The 16880-nt window shown below is 49.1% G+C and overlaps 2 protein-coding genes and 1 long non-coding RNA gene across 4 annotated transcripts; 2 read left to right on the top strand and 1 right to left on the bottom strand.

Annotated features, from left to right (window-relative positions):
- Window positions 1-1296: 1296 nt before the first annotated feature.
- On the top strand, window positions 1297-8394 carry LOC133156117 (integrin-linked protein kinase). 2 transcript variants are annotated; one of them, XM_061281900.1, is made up of 13 exons: window positions 1297-1455; window positions 2490-2719; window positions 5093-5258; window positions 5609-5704; window positions 5772-5868; window positions 5944-6027; window positions 6100-6185; window positions 6283-6392; window positions 6467-6594; window positions 6665-6786; window positions 6855-6954; window positions 7067-7197; window positions 7287-8394. In XM_061281900.1, exons 2-13 carry the CDS (start codon window positions 2631-2633, stop codon window positions 7434-7436), a joined length of 1359 nt encoding a protein of 452 aa, XP_061137884.1. In that variant the 5' UTR covers window positions 1297-1455; window positions 2490-2630; the 3' UTR covers window positions 7437-8394. The 2 variants fall into 2 exon arrangements, with proteins under 2 accessions (XP_061137884.1, XP_061137885.1); XM_061281901.1 differs by having other exon boundaries at window positions 1447-1587.
- Window positions 2065-4448, bottom strand: LOC133156120 (uncharacterized). Its single transcript, XR_009714785.1, has 2 exons — window positions 3198-4448; window positions 2065-2765 (listed from the first exon to the last, which is right to left on the bottom strand). It is a non-coding gene; the product is annotated as an uncharacterized LOC133156120 (long non-coding RNA).
- A 113-nt stretch (window positions 8395-8507) lies between the features above and the next one.
- On the top strand, window positions 8508-14510 carry LOC133155623 (amyloid beta precursor protein binding family B member 1-like). Its single transcript, XM_061281084.1, has 14 exons — window positions 8508-8669; window positions 9681-10237; window positions 10343-10548; window positions 10680-10739; window positions 10809-10888; window positions 10963-11029; window positions 11132-11278; window positions 11372-11499; window positions 11825-11939; window positions 12015-12093; window positions 12159-12239; window positions 12313-12428; window positions 12604-12780; window positions 12980-14510. The coding sequence occupies exons 2-14, from the start codon at window positions 9703-9705 to the stop codon at window positions 13133-13135; spliced, it is 1947 nt and encodes a 648-aa protein (XP_061137068.1). The 5' UTR covers window positions 8508-8669; window positions 9681-9702; the 3' UTR covers window positions 13136-14510.
- The last annotated feature ends 2370 nt before the right edge of the window (window positions 14511-16880 follow it).

Genomic DNA, 16880 nt, shown 5'->3' with positions numbered 1-16880 from the left:
GCATGAAAGACATTTCTTTCACTCCTTGCAAATTCCTCCTTTCAATATGTTGCAAAAGTCGGAAGAGGAGGAAGACGACGACAACGGCGGTGGGGGCAGACGGGAGTCTCTGCTTCGGATAATGAAGCATTTCCCGCCCTTGAATGTTTGGCGTGCCTTTTCAAGTTACATTGGGAGGAAATGTCTGCTATTAAGCTGATATCAGCTGCGTCCATTTGACATGTCCAAGATACTGCACTCTCCTACCTTGTCTTCTTACCGCTCTGTAACCGCACAAGTTGACTCAAGCGCCAACACCAAGCCATTGTTGAGACCAAAAATGAGAAGCAGCACTGGGATAATCAACAACAACAACAACATCAACAGTACGAGAGGTATGAGAGAACTTCCCCCCACACATCACACCCCCATCACGCTCCCATCAAAACAAACCTTATCAAGCTGAGTGCTATAGCATTAGAATGATGAAACATTTTACACCTAAAGTTGTGTAAAGATGAAATTGAGGAAAGAAAAGTAGCAATATTTCACAATACTACTAAGTCTGGATTCAACTCGCTTTATTTCCTCTTTCACCTTTATTTAGTTATCCTGCAAAGCATTGCTTTCCATGCAGCTCACAAGGCCAAATTCAGTAGCAAAAAAGGCAAACTTGCTGTTAGGTTGCACTTTCACAGGCAGCAGTCTCAGTGCTTTAGTCCAGAAAAGCCATTGGCCAAGCTTTTCATGTGGCAAGACAAAGCAAGAAAGTTCTTACTGCCTTCGCTTCCCTTGAGGGGTGCTGACAAACATAAAAACATGACTAAAGTTCATATACCCTTGTAGTAATTCTCACTGTGGCTCCCTCTAGTGGCACACAAACTAATCACTACCTAAAATGAAATACCAAATTCATATACCCTTGTAGTAAATTTCAATGTGGCTCCCTCTAGTGGCACACAAAAGAATCACTACCTAAAATGAAAAAGAAAGAAGTTCGCTTGATTGTCGCACAAAATTATGATGCAAAATATATTTAATTCATTACATTCTATTTCATGATGTTACTGTAGTTGTGAAAACTGCAATTTTTTGAAGTGAGAAATATGTTACAAAAACATGTTGCTGTGTTTTTTGGGGCTAGAAGATTGATTTATAATTCATATATTTATTTTAATATTAAATGTGGGGTTAGGGGTAGGACATAAAATGGACATTGGGACCTCATCGATCTTATTTACCTCTATGTATCTCCAAAGAATCCTTCCCCTGAGGGTATAATGTTTTGATGCAATGTTTCACATGGCCTGCAGGGGGAGCCGTACTCCCTCCGGCTACCATAACAGGGTAGCTTGTCCCTCCTTACGCGAGGGTGTGGACGTGGGCAGACGACTCGGCGCGGTTCAGTCTCCCCCAGACGGAAAGGAGCACCGCTATAAACTTCTCCCGAGGCCTCCAGTTACTCCTTTACATCTGGTAAGCCACCGCCTCGGACTGTTTTGGTGACTCGAGGCCGCCCGTCGTGCTCGTTAAACGGCGAAGCGACGCCGACTTTTTTGTCGCTGACCTGCAATTGCCGATGAGAGAAGCGGACCGTCAAGAATGGAGGTTAGCTTGCTAGGCTGCAGCTGCCAAAAGTACCCCCGGGCCCTCTCCTTTTTTGTGCTTCCTCTTTCTTTTACTCGAGTGTGGTGTCGGCTGAGCGTTCCGTGTTCTGGCCTGTTGAGTGGAAATCAAAAAGTTTGCTTTTTCCACCACGTTAGCGTGATGGCAGGCGGTGCTAGCCCGACAAACTTCGCCTTCATATCGAAAATACTTTGACGAACACTTTAGGGTGATCTTCTACGTAGTATCTAATTTATAATCGCCTCGCAATGTTTCGCTTATTCTGCAGTTCCAATTGCTCAACACAATTCAATTATCAACGCACTTTAGTGCAAGAAGCCTTCCATTAAATCAATATTATTATTATTATTATTATATGACCAATATTACGAGCAATGTTGGTTATTTTTCTCGACGAGATCGTCAAGGATCAAGCTGGACACATTTAAGTCACCGTCACAGGCAAACAACAGCAATTCCTCCATTTGAGGAAGCAACAGCTTGCAAATATTTGGTTGAATTCATTGGCAAATGTTCACAAACGACCAATAAACAGTCAAACTTTCTTATCGAAGTGATTGAAAATGCATTTTGCTTACAGTGTAAATGACTTAAAAATGAAATCCAAAAGTGACACTTTTTGAAGAATCTCTCCTTATTGTTCTTTGGTACTTAAACTGCATGTATACGCTATGTTATTAATTCTAAAACAATCAGAAAATACAAATGACATTCAATCCTGGTGCAATATGCATGTACGGGATTTCTCTAATTTCTCCAATTTGGGATGAATCACGTCGAAAATGTCCTTTGCCCTCTCAAGGGTGAAATTTAAAATTGCAATATTCTTTGAAAGCCGTACAGCCCGCCCCAACTATTTCCAACACCCTTCGTTCCTATTTCAGGCTGCTGCGAGCGCCCTCCTCACCCCCCAAGAGGCTCAGCGACCGTGTCCCTCACTGGTTTCGGTGAGGGACGGATGAAAGCTCCGTCTCTTCGCTTCAACGCAGTGTCGTGCCGCTCGGGCTAACGTCGGGCGTTCCAAAATGGACGACATCTTCACGCAGTGTCGGGAAGGCAACGCTGTGGCCGTGCGCCTCTGGCTTGACAACACGGAAAATGACCTCAACCAAGGGTGAGAGTTCCTGCGCCTCCTTCAAAAAGGCATTGAATCCATGAATCTTAAAAAAAAAACAATGCTTTAATTGGCACTAAATGTCTTTTAAATATTACCAGATGATGAGTAGGATTTTATGGTGGTAAACAGTTAATTAGCATGTAGACCAGTATCCAAATTAATTTGTGCATTTTTGCCATTGGCAATTTCAAATACAGTTCTGTCCTGTTTTTAAATAGAGATTAGAGATTAAAAGAGATTAAGTCATTGTTTTAAAAAAAAACTTATCCAAAAGGGACGCCTCGTGCCCAAGTTAAAAATTTGCCGGCGTGACTCGGCCCTTTGGCTCCCTCGGCTGACTTCCAGTAGCACAGCGGTTTGTCCCCCGAGAACGCCGGCCTGGAATTGAATCCGCTTCCTCGGAAGCGCGTGTTTATGGGTCGGCAATCGCGCAGGAAGCTGGCCGCGATGCAGAAGCGAGGCAGCCAAGGCTTACCAACGCCTCTCCTGACCTGCTTGAAGGCGTCTGCAGCGGTCTCGGGCCGGGCCTGACTCTTCCATTAGCCGATGAGCGCGTCGAACTCCTCGCTCCCCCCGGCTGGCTGATTTATTGCCTCAGGCGGGAAGAAGAGGAGCGCGGCTCACCCCCACCCCCCAAGAGGAAAATTGGGATTGTGTTTGACCTTCAAATCTCAGCGTGAAATACTTTGCGTCCTCCCGGATTGTTTACTCTGCCGCCACAAAACGCAAAGCGTGGCTGGCGCATGCTAAATCTCCTTACAAGGAATAACACGCGGCCAGCCGCAGTCGCGCTCCCGCCCGGCAGGACGACTGCGCTGTCCAAGTCGTGTTTGGCCAGACAGACAAGTGTGCGCGGAATGCGCATCTCGCCCCCACCTCGCTCGGCCGATTCCGTTTTCGACATTCCTCTTTATTCTGCCGTTTGGAAGGCAGCTCAAATCTTCAGCTGCTGCACTTGAAACTTTGCCCTCGCTGCCTCCATTTCCAAACGTTTGTCCCCAAACAAGCACTCACTCGGCTTTCTTTCCTCTGGCTTACCGCTTCAGTCCGTCGTCTTTATTTAGCTACGCCGCTAACGGCGCTAGCTGCGCAGGCTGAGCTCTGTCGAGCAAAGGCTCCTTGTTTGGGATGGCGAGGCGGGAGCTTTACGGGGTGTTTGCTGATTTTATATATAACTCCCTTTGTCAGCGCGGCGGGAAGCGGACATTTAGTGGTCGCCATAACTCCCGCTGACACTTTTTATGAATGAAAGGCCGTCGAAATCGCTGCGTCCGGAAGGATCCGTTCCCGTCGTCATCAGTTGATTGTAAAACGGAATGAATCATGCTTGGTCGCTCGTTTCCTCAGATTTCGCCGACCGGCCGGCGGCGAGGCTTTCCTTGTGACGCATCTGCCGGACTGAGGCCCGTTGGCAGGTGCAAGCGCCTGAAATAAATGACGGCAGCCCGCCACGAGGGGCTTAGAGCGGGAGGGGGAAGATATGTCGAGCTCAAAGCGAAAATCGAGCTCTGCCGCAAACATGAGAATCCGGAGAGCTTCAAAGTGCCACGCTAATGCTAACAGGAGCGGGAAAGTCGATATTCAGATGCTGTTTTTGGCTCATCAATGAGCAAGGCTTAGCCACAAATGGCCCAAGAAGGTTGTCGATCACGGCCGCTCCTCTGTGGTGCTCTCCGCTCAATTCTCCGTCATTTTGTTAGCAGTTGAGATCTTATTCCAAGATGCATCAGACTTCCTTCCGGGGACTTGAGTTAATTCGTTTTTGGGGTTTGGCCTTCTACTCAGACAGGAAATGAGCCTCCTCCCGCCCGATGCACAGATAGACCTGTGTAGTGGGACTGACTGGGTCTGCGCGGGACGTGTTAGCACAAGCCAGTAAAACGGGAGGCCGGGGGCGGAAGCTTGACTTGCCTTCATAATGCTCTTTCAGTTCTCTCCGGTTTGATTATTGTGCGTCTGTGTGGGGGCTTGAATTTGAAGCGAGACAGAGGAGACGAGCCAAACTGCCGGAGGAATGAAAAAAAAAACTAATCGACATAGAACAGATGGAGCTCTCGCTGCCCTTAGAAGGTCTGCGTCGGCTTTTGACTGAATGGCTTGTGTCATTCTGCTGACGCCCGTGTGCCAGAGCACATCAGAAGGCCCACTGTGTCAGCCACAATGCTGCTCAGAGCAGATTGTGATGCAATCAAGTCTAGCCTGTGGGATAAAGAAAAAATCTTCCGAGGCGCGGGATGGGCAGAATGGACTCGGGACCCCAATTGGCACACGTGAGCCAACTTGACATCCGTGCCGGGCCGTCTTGACGCACAGCCCGACTTGACTCCTAAGTGAACTTAAGTCCATTAAAGTGACGTTGCAACTTTGCAGGGACGACCACGGCTTCAGCCCTCTGCACTGGGCGTGTCGGGAGGGCCGCTCCGGCGTGGTGGACATGCTCATCATGCGAGGCGCCCGCATCAACGTCATGAACCGCGGGGATGACACGCCCCTGCACCTGGCAGCCAGCCACGGGCATCGCGACATTGTGGGCAAGGTACTGGGAAAAGTGGGCGACTCATCCCGCTAATGTTGTGTCATCAAGTCACAGACGAATATTAGATGCCTCAAAATGGTCTCTATTAGTTGCATACAAACTGGCGCCATCTGGTGGGCAACATTTCTGTCCAAATGTTTTTACACTCTTTTTATGGTTTGGAATAAATGTGATGCGGCTTTGTGATTTTCGGTTCGTCTCGCAAACAACTTTTGAAGGCCTCGTTTTGATTTTCGATTGTGTCTAGACAGAGCTTGCACACTAGCAAAAAATATAAACGTTGGCGATACCTCGGCTGCGTACGTAATCCGCCGGCCGTCTCTGACGTCTGGTCCTCCGTTTGCCGGCAGCTGATTCAGTGCAAAGCGGACTGCAATTCCGCCAACGAACACGGCAACACGCCACTGCACTACGCCTGCTTCTGGGGACAAGACTTGGTGGCGGAGGTTAGTGGATGCCCGTTTTCCTCAGCGCTCAATTGCCGCAAGTTTTTGCTCCTTGTCCGCCTCGCAGGACCTGGTGACCAACGGGGCCCAAGTGAGCATCTGTAACAAATATGGCGAGACCCCCCTGGACAAAGCCAAGCCTCACCTGCAAGAGCTTCTCAGAGGTATCAGCCTTGTTTTCTGGCTTCTCACTATTTGCCGGTCACTCTTCACTGCTCATTCTACCCTTTGCTGTGCAGAAAAAGCTGAGAAAATGGGACAAAACTTGAACAAAATCCCCTTCAAGGACACCTTTTGGAAAGGCACCACCCGAACACGACCTCGTGAGTACACAACACATGGTTTGATCAAATTTCGTCTGGAAAGTGCCACATGACTATCGCTTCTGTTTCTAGGCAACGGTACTTTGAACAAACACGCAGGCGTGGACTACAAGCAGCTCTCTCTCCTGGCTCGAATAAACGAAAACCAATCTGGAGAGGTACGCTGATGATGCGGCCAACCCTCGCCGTTCTCGACGCCAATATCTTTTTGCAGTAGTCTCACATGCTTTTTCTTTTCTTCTCCATTTTACGTAGTTGTGGCAAGGGCGCTGGCAAGGCAACGAGATCGTGGTCAAAGTGCTGAAGGTCCGCGACTGGACCACCAGGAAAAGTAGGGACTTTAACGAGGAGTATCCCAAACTCAGGTGCGTTTTTTTTTTTTGGGCCGTCTGTCCCGTTGACTGCAACGTCACAACCGGGCGCCCTTCCTCTGTTGCAGGATCTTTTCCCATCCCAATGTGCTCCCCATGTTGGGAGCGTGTCAGTCCCCACCGGCCCCTCATCCCATCATCATCACGCACTGGATGCCGTACGGTTCCCTCTACAACGTGCTGCACGAGGGCACCAGTGAGTACTTTGCCGGCGAGATCCCACCCACCTCGTAGTGACCTCGCTCGCCGTGTCGTCCTGCTCTCAGACTTTGTGGTGGACCAAACGCAAGCGGTCAAGTTTGCTCTGGACATCGCCTGCGGGATGGCCTTTTTGCACACGCTGGAGCCCATGATCCCCCGACATTATCTGAACAGCAAGAGCATCATGGTGAGGACACGTCACCAAGGCTACATTGTGCGCCGGGCGTGACATCTCGCTCTTGGCTTGATCAACAGATCGATGAAGACATGACGGCCAGGATCAGCATGGCCGACGTCAAGTTCTCCTTTCAGTGTCCCGGCAGGATGTACTCGCCCGCCTGGGTGGCTCCCGAGGGTGCGTGAAGCCGCACACCACACGCACAGTTTGGCCCAAGTCAAACTGTAACAATGACTCGTCACGAGATGCGGCCGTTCTGATTTCTTGGTCTGCTTGATCGTTTTTGCAGCCCTGCAGAAGAAGCCGGAGGAGATCAACCGGCGGTCGGCGGACATGTGGAGCTTTGCCGTGCTGCTGTGGGAGCTGGTGACCAGGGAGGTGCCTTTCGCGGACCTCTCCAACATGGAAATCGGCATGAAGGTCAGATCTCGTCCGGCTCATGCCATAGAAGAAGAAGAAAAGTTGGCTGGTCCCTGCGATAGATATGTTAACTCTCGTTTTGTCTTCAGGTGGCCTTGGAGGGCTTGAGGCCCACCATTCCGCCCGGCATCTCGCCGCACATCTGCAAGCTGATGAAGATCTGTATGAACGAGGACCCGGCCAAGAGGCCCAAATTTGACATGATTGTGCCTATTCTGGAGAAAATGCAGGACAAGTAAAAAAGAAAAAAAAACAAAAACTTTTGAACAGACATTGTGATGTTGCCTTAAACTGCTCACCCTCAGCAGCCGTATATTTTTCTGGAAGAGTTCTTTTTTTTTTTTTAATGTTGGACATGTTGACTAAAGACACGTGGCTGAATAACCTGTGGAGGGCATCGACGGGTTTTGGTTGGATGTGAAAGGTGTTCCTATATCGCTGGCCTTGGGCTGAATCAAACCATAGGGAGATTCCAAAAGGCGCATGTTTGCTCAACCCGAGGGTTGACGCAGCACGAGTCAGCATTTTGCAAAGCATGACAAAGCATTTCTTTGTAATGACTAAAGGTATTTCTAAAATGTTTTCCCATACACCAAAAATAATACCCATGGTTTATTTTTTTGGGCTTTTTGAAAATCTAGACCAAAAGTGCTTTAAGTTCTTATTTCTCTACATGTCAAAAAATCCTCGTGAGGAAACATGAGTGTTTGATTGTGGCCATCAAAGGAAGAACAAATGGTGTACTTATTCTAAATCATTGTGGGTGCGGCTTTTTTTTTTTGTCATTGCATTCTGCATGCCATTATATTTTCTTTTGTCTTCACGTGCTCGTCTATCTTGTCTTTTCTGTGCCTACATCGCTTACTTCTTTGCATCCGAGCCAAAATCAAATGCAACGTATACAAATGTATTTATATCTACAATATATGTATTAAATTGAAAATTATGACTAATTTTACGTGTTCATTTTCTATGCCATTCACCAAAAGCTTGTGCGTGGCAATATAAAGTGGGGCGCTTGCCTGAATCTGTGTGTATCAAATTATGTTTTACAACCGACAGAGACCAGATTGATTTGATATTGCGTATTATTTTTTTTGTTGTTTCTTTGAGTTTAGTTGACACGAACAGTTTGGACTTTGGAGCTTTTACATGTTCTTGCAAATTTAATAAACATTATGAAAGCTTCACATGGAATCGTAGTCCCACGGAATCTAATCTAATCAAATGGTTGTAAATGTTGCCTCCATGAATCATATCGAATTTTATTTTTGTGGAGAGAAGACACACCCCTCAGATGCTTAGACTGCGAACCGGGTAAGAGCCCCGCTGCCACTGCCCTTCTCCGCACCCCATCCCGTTTGGAGAGACCGTCGCCGTTGGCACGGTAGCAGTTTGAGCCTGCGTAATCATGGAAACATGTAGCTAACTCGCTGAAACGGACGTCTTTTGAAGCCAAGGAGGGTCCGCCGGTAAGTGAAAAGACTTTCCACACGGGCAGATTGCTCTTTAATTCGACGCTCCGGAGCTCATTCGTGAAGCTAACGTTAGCTTAGCCAAAATGACGGACGGCAGTGATGGCGGATGGACGGTGCCAGACTGGCCGTTATTGTCATACGGCGGCGGGCCGAGGCATCGGGAAAAAATGCGGCCGACGTAGCAGGGTTTCATGGAGCCTATTTGATTTCATCGCATATTATTTGATTCCACGAGGAGCAATAAATGTCACCGCGATGCCATGGTGACATTTAGGGCAACGTTATTATTAGAGATTAACTATAGCCAAAGTACGCTTCGGATCGGAAAGATTAAAACGTCATCGCGAAATGTCAGCCTTAGCTGGCTGGTTTAAATAAATGATATGATTTAAAAGTGTGTATTTAGTTGTGTAGTTTGAGCCATTCGACTCGATTGACGACGAAAACACCACTGGAGTGAGACCGCCTCACTAGCTTTGTGAGCTAGCATGCTAACAACAGCGAAGCTCCTCTTGGAATGCATTTTGCATTACATTACGACCAATAAATACGACAGGGTTGCTATCGTGGTAATAAATAAATGTTTAATTTTTTCGACTTAGCCGGCTAACATCATTCAGTTTTGTCACAATCAACCACCGGGGATGGGGGATATTTGGCACAGAACGCAAATAACGGGGATACCCCCCCCCCCCCCATTATTTTTTACATGTCAATCACTATAGATTTGTCTATAGAATAAGTACACCTCTGCATAAAATTGTATCTTAATTCAAATGCTTGCTGAGGTCACGAGCACCCCCTGGAACCCCCCCTCGTGCCCTCGTATTTGAGAAAGACTGCTCACGAGGCTGCCATAAGATTTCTTAAAATGATTTCATCTCACTAAAGCTAAATGCTAATGTACAGAGTGATATGTGGAAATGAGCAATAAACCGTACAGAGCAGCAACACGCAGAAGCAGAGAATCCGGGAGTATATGGTCTCCCCTATGTCGGTCCACAGCTACGTGGAACGTGAAGCAGCGATGGGCGGCCACGACGACGACGACGTCAGGCCGTACGTGGCCAACAAGCAGCGCGACGAGGAGCTGCGAAAGAACAAGTTGAACGACTGGTGCGAGCACGAGTCGACAGGCAACAAGGCCAAGTGGCACAAGGAGGGTCAGAACCAGCTGCGCAAGGTGAGCGAGAACCAGCAGGAGCAGGACCACAACTGCAACATCAGCCACAATGGCAACCCGGACGGGGGGCGGGACGAGTCCCCCAAAGCGGCCACCCGGGAAGAGGCCAACAACATCCTCAACGAGCCGCTCCTCATCCACGCTGTGGACGAGGAGGAGAAGGAGAAGGAGAGGGAAGAGGAGGACAAGGGGGAGAAGTTGGAGGAAGCTCCTCCAGATGAAGAAGGTGCCCCCAAAGGACAAGAGGGAGGTGTCCCCGGCAAGAGCGCCTGCCTCCTGTTCGCCAACGTCAACGGGATACCGAGCGACGATGAGGCCGACTGGTCCGCCGCCAGCCCCGATAACGCTGCCGACGCTTCTTCTCCCAACGGCAACCGTGGTAAGCGCCATCGAGCACCGGGGAACTTGAGGCGCCCGCGGCTTCTCGTTCCGTGACAAGCACGCGGAAGCCAAGCCTGCATTTGTCTTCATCGCCCCCCCCTAGACTCCTTCTGGGACTCTAACGCCTTCGAGACGGACACGGACCTGCCGGCCGGCTGGATGCGTGTGCGCGACACGTCGGGCACCTACTACTGGCACATCCCCACCGGCACCACCCAGTGGGAGCCCCCCTCCCCACTAGGGCAGGTGGGCGACTCCACGATGCCCTCCGCCGTGTCTCCGGAGAGGACGCCGTGCGATGAGCCTGAGGTCAGACCCCCTCTCGAATCCCAAACATTTTTCCCATTTGGAAGTCCCGAGCGAGCCAGCGAGGGAACTTGGTCGCACGGTCCGTGTTTGCGTGCTCGCGTTTGATCGGCCAATGTCGTGCGTGTTCCCAGGAATCCTGGCCGCAGTTTTCCAGCATAGAGGAAGGCGGCGCCGACGGACAGCTGTGGAAGGTAACAAGCTTTGGAAACGCGTGGCACACGGCAGAAGTCCAACTCGTCTCTAACCCGTGACGTCCGCAGGAGGAAGGAGAGGCCGCGTCGGATCGAAGCCTGCGAGAGTTTGAGGGGGCCACTCTCCGCTATGCTTCCATCAACCTCAAGTAAGTTCTCTTAGCGTCACGTCAACTGGCTTTGCAAGGAAAACTGACTAAATCTCTTGTCGCTCACGCTGAAGCTACAACTGCTCCCAGTCTGAGGATGAAGAGAACCCGGTCCCACTCTGCACCGATTTAGAAAGCAAGGTACTCGGTCCGTCCTGATATTTCGGCTAGCTCTTATTTTAGCGCTGAGAGTGCTAAGAGTGATGGACTGTTGCTTGACCGTCTCCCTTGTGCCGGGGGCAGTGCTTTGCAGTGCGTTCGTTGGGCTGGGTGGAGATGTCGGAGGATGACGTGGCGCCGGGCAAGAGCAGCGTGGCCGTCAACAACTGCATCCGCCAGCTGTCCTACCACAAGCACAACCTGGACGACACGGCCGGCATCTGGGGAGAGGTGACGCCAGCCTCTGAGACCTGAAAAAAAAAAACTCCATTTGAGTTGAAGGCCACATTGCTCAGCCAACTGATGCACGTCTTTTCCACACAGGGCAAGGACATGCTGATGGTGCTGGAGAAGGACACCATGAACCTGATCGACCCGTTGGGACAGACGCTGCTTCACGTGCAGTCCATCGGCAGCATCCGCGTATGGGGCGTCGGCAGGGACAACGGCAGGTCCGTTTTCACGCCCAGCGCAGCTAAATGGACTCATTGTTGTGCAACCTGAGTTTGTGAAAGAATCATTCCGATTCAACCTTTTGACTCGTTTGCTTTTCAACTCCGAGTTGCGCTTTGAGAGCCTCTGCTGGACATTTGAGGGTATTACAGCTGCATCTTGCCATTGTTCTAACGCTTGTGTTTTTCTTCCATGCTGCTTTTTGCCCATGCCCACAGGGAAAGGTATACTCGAGGCCTTTTTTTTTTTTTTTTTGCTCTGTGGTGTGCGCAACCTTTCCGTCTCATAATGGTGAATTTCAAATTTGTGCGCTTTGCCCCGCAGGGATTTTGCCTACGTGGCCCGGGACAGTCTGACGCAGGTCCTGAAGTGTCACGTGTTTCGCTGCGACTCGCCCGCCAAGAACATCGCCACCACTCTGCACGAGATGTGCTCCAAGGTGGGACTCTCCTCGTGCTATACGCTTTCAACATCGGGGGTCAACACCGTTTTCCTCTTTGCACGTTCCCGATAGATAATGATTGAAAGAAAGGCGTCCAAGCCCGGCCTGAGTCGTCTCAGCTCAGACACGGGCAAGCCGTTGTCCGTTGAAGGTAAACAAAAGCACCTCTTCAAGATTTTCCGGTTGCTCACATGGATCGTTTCCTTCCTTTGCCAGAGTTTCCGGCTCCCAAGAACGAACTTTTCCAGCGCTTCCAAGTGTATTACCTCGGCTGCGAGCCCGTGCTCAAGCCAGTGGGTAAGAAAAGACTCCACTCCCTGTTGTCACGCTTTCCTCTCGCACGTATCTGACACGAGGACACGTTTGGCAGGCATGGACGTGATCAACGAGGCTCTGGAGGTGGCCGTGAAGGGCAAAGACAAAAATGACTGGACTCCGGTGTCTGTCAACGTGGCGCCCGCGACGCTCACCATACTCGCTAAACAGGTTCAAGAACTTTTTTTTTTTTCTTTCCCCTTTTGGGGGTTGGATTCCTTCTTCTGTAACCAAGCGCAGTCTTTTTGTAAATGTGATTTCATTTGTTTAACATTACAGGTATGCACAAGAAATGTATTTGTCGTCGAAAAGCGACGCCTCGGCTGACCAAACTTGCTATTTTCAGACGGACGAGGTCGTGTCGGAGTGCCGCGTGCGCTTCCTGTCTTTCATGGGCGTGGGCAAGGACGTGCGCACCTTCGCCTTCATCATGGCCGACGGCCCGCGAGACTTCACCTGCCACAAGTTTTGGTGCGAGCCCAACGCCGCCAGCCTCAGCGAGGCCGTCCAGGCCGCCTGCATGGTCAGTCTTTCTGCATTTGGGAGGGGCAACCACAGAAATGCTCCATATCCATTTTGATCTGACTTTCAATCAGTTCATTTTTGTCGCCCTGAAATGTTGATATCATAAAACATTTTAGTCCTGTCATTGTCCATTATCTTACAAAGTATCCTCCTTCTTTGTGGTGTTTCCATTTTAACATTGTACTTTTGTTTTGAAGCTACGCTACCAGAAGTGTCTGGACGCACGTCCGCCCAGCCTGGTGTCTTGCTTGCCCACCCCGCCCGCCGACTCTGTGGCCCGCCGCGTCAAGAAAGGAGTGCAGAGCCTGCTGGGCAGCTTCAAGAGTTACCGTTCGGGCTCCCAGTCACCTTGATGGGGCTGCCGCGCCGCCAAGGTCCATGCAAAACGGCTCCAATTTTTTCCTCACACTTTTTGACACCTTACACACATGCTCAAGGGGCAAAAGGCGACCTGATTTTTATTTTTGGGAGGAAACTTTCCTCTCCTAATAGATGGCATTCCAGCCTTACTGGGATTCTTTGATGTGATTCTCAACTATTTTTGTGTTTTAACAGAAACAACGCTTGGAATGTTGGGACATTCGTCACGTGATAAAAGATGCTCGAATGAGCGCTGTAGATTGTCTCTCACATACACACGCACTACGTTGTTCCCTATTAGTATGCGAAGTGACATTGGAAGTTCTGGAACACACGCAACCTAAATTGTCAACCACTTGAATCTCCTCATGGCAGCCTTTCAGGATAAATGCAACCATGTACAGTAGAAAATGACTTCATCTAAGATTGTTTCAAAAAACTCCTTCGCACGCTCAGCCCAATGCGTCATTTATTGTTTTCAACTTAGTTGCCAGACACAAAGACGCCACTAGGTGGTGCCAAAGCACGGTGGCCATTGCTGCGGCAACCTCAAGTTGGAGGGCCAATTGCCAACGGGGCTGCACTCGACATTTCGACTTTTCGTGCGAGTCTATGTTGAGGCTGAGCTAAGCGTGCCACATAACGCAACACATACATGCATCATCAGTGGCCATCGCTGAGATGGCGAGGGAGGCTCAGGCAGGGCGGGGCTGAGCTTCCCGCGCCGATGCGCGTAACGTACGTGAGTCTTCCAAAGAGATAGTCATCGTTCTTTCGTTGATTAGCATGCAAGTTGAGTGTGCAATAAGGACCTTGTTGGAAACGTCAACAACCCGGCCCGCACTGTTGCCAACGCACACACGTGCTCACATACACTCGCTCGGTAGTGCTGTACCATGCATGTTTACCTTTTTGGTGTATCCTCTGCGTCCTGTTCTCTCTCTTTGTGCGTGCGTCGAATTAGAAAGTAGCCGTAGAAAGCGGCCACGCAGCCGCTTTGTTTTTCTTTGGGCACAAAACCATGAGCATAACTTCTCCACGCTCAAACGTTTTGTTGCTTTTTGCTGTGGATGTACGCAACAAGTGAATGATCTCATCAATGATGTGTCGTAGCACCCTAATAATGATTGAAAAAAAAGGATGTATAAGTAATGTATAGATTTCTATCTTAGCAACACTAACCCACCCATGTCAATCCTCGTCACGTTTGCTCATCGTGTCCCGCGCCCATTCCCGGCTAGTGGCATTAAGTTATTATTTCTTCCCATGTACATTTTAGATGTTCAAAAATGGATGTATATACACTACATATATATATAAATATATACATACACAAGAGGTCAGCGCACAATAAATGTCAACATATCATTGCTGTCTTTGCCGTTACCATGATTGTAGTTTTTTTATTTTAGTTGCAGTGCACACTGAAGCCACACGGGGGAGCCCTCTATCTTGTATCTCGCTAGCTATCTTTTGTTTTTTCCTCTTTCCTTCCCTCGTTCCCTTTAATTTGCCCTTTGATTTCTTTCTTTACACCAACACTTCTTTTTTTCTTTTCCTCTCCTTTCCCTGTCCGTTTTCTTTTGCTTTTTCTGTCTTGTCACATTTCCCCCCCCCCCCTTCCCCATTCTTTTTTTCCCCTTTTCTCTGACCTTTCCTCTGTCCTTTCTTCCCTCCTTTCCTTTACATCCTCCCCCCCCCCCAACCGTTCCCTCGATGAGTGCCTCTTCCCAGGGAAGAGCTTCCATTTGTTTCGTCTCGAAGCTTTGGAGATGAAAGCTTGCACCAAGCAAACGACAAAGCCTTGCGCCTGAAACCAGCCAACGTTTGAAGCATCCTGATGCAGTCGGGAGCCTTTGTTGGAGAAAACCTGATCTTTGCTTCACTTGAGCGCCTCCGGCGTTTGCGCTTTTCAATCGACCCTGAAGCAGCTAGTGGCTCATCGGGTTTCCTCCGACTTTCCAATACCAGATTGAACACTAAATTGTCTTCTAGGTGTGAATGGTTGCCTTTGTGTTCGGCCGGCGACCAGTCTCGGGCCAACTTCAGCTAGAATTTATTTATTTTACACTGTTGCAGGCTACTAATAAATTAATTAAACAGGTTTTTGATTGGTCTTTTTCATTTGAATAGTTTTTAATGAATTTATGAAAGATTAAATAATTAAAAAATATATTGAATGACTTTATTTCATGGCCTCCGCACCTGTGTCATCTGTTCATTCCAGTTACTTGTTTTTGGGTTGACATAAATGACGTCCAAATACGAACTAGGGTGGTTCTTCGGAGTCCTCGTTGTTCCGCTCTCGCAATTGTGCAGGTGTCACTTCCAATTTTGTGGGGGGAAACTAATCGCAAGTGTCTAATTGTTCACGCAGTTTGATTATGCGACCGCCATTTGTCTTAATGGAGATTTATTTGCGCTAATGAATGTGTAGTCTTGTGGAACATTGCTTTTCCTCCCAGCTCCTTTTTCTTTCTCCATCTCATCAGCCAATCCCGAAGCGGAGCGGATGAAAGAGGCTCCTCAAGGGTGTCCCGCTGGGATCTATCCTCTCATGGAATCACCTTTAAAATTGATTCAAAATTGAACATTTTTATTGAAGCACTTTTTTTGTTGCATAAAATGCCACGACTTAACATGGGGGGGGGGCTGCTAACTGAAAAACGAAATCACAAAAACTAGAATCCAATCGACTCGCTGCTGGGCCGAAGCATGTTGACGTGACCCCACTCGCCCACCCCCCGCCTTTTTTTTTTTGCACAATCACCGCCGCCTCCTCAAAGCAACATCCATCCATTTGTTTGCTTGATGGAAAAGCAGCAAGCTCTCAATCATCACACCAATCAAAAGCGTCGCGTCTGATTCTCTCTTTTATGATTTATTTATTTTTGTCCCCCTCCCCGGCCCAACGCCTCCTCCATCAACGTCCACCGCCGCGCTCCGTGTTGTGTCGACGAGCGATGGGGGGGTCAGGATGAGAAAATGGAGGTCAGATGACAAGCAAACACGTGTTATTGCAGCACACTCAAAGCCCACCGGGGACCCGGCTCCCTCTTTTTGCTTCTTCACCTTTTGATGCTGCTCCAAAATGGTGGCCATTTTGCCACTGGCAAATAATAATGTTGATTGCAAAGGAAAGACGGAGGAGGTCATGTCACAGGCGACGTAGCTTGTGTTTGCTAAGGAAGATTGAAGTACCGTAACGGACCGCGCGGTTCCTCACTGGTGACCCGAGTGCGACCTTTGACACCGTTTTGCATCCCGTCCTCCCCAATAGACTTTGGACACAAACACACCGGCTTAGAATGCTTCCAATCCGACCTCAAAGACCACTCTCGGTTCATCCAGGCAAAGTTCTTCTCATCCGCCCCCTCCTCAGTGACCTCAGCTGTCCCTCAGGGCTCTGTCCTAGGCCCCCCTTGCTTTTCATCATCTACCTATCATTCCTTACACATAACTCAGTCTGCTCACTTGCACCGGACTTGGCCCCTCCCTCACGGCTTTGTTACGTCCCTCTCGTATTGATTGTTACCATTGCCTTCTCGTTGGGGCTCCCTCGAAATCCCGACGTAAGCTCCAAGTGGTCCAGAACTCTGCTGCATGCCTCATTAGCCAAACTGCCTCTTTGCTTTCATCGCATCAGCCCCACCCTCTTGTTGATTTTTTGTACAGTGTCCTTGAGGGCCTTGAAATGTGCTTACATATTGTATTATTAGTGTTAATATGATATTTTGT

This window comes from Syngnathus typhle, linkage group LG6 (assembly GCF_033458585.1).
Source record: "Syngnathus typhle isolate RoL2023-S1 ecotype Sweden linkage group LG6, RoL_Styp_1.0, whole genome shotgun sequence".
NCBI lineage: Eukaryota > Metazoa > Chordata > Actinopteri > Syngnathiformes > Syngnathidae > Syngnathus > Syngnathus typhle.
This window is presented reverse-complemented; position numbering and strand designations above follow the sequence as displayed.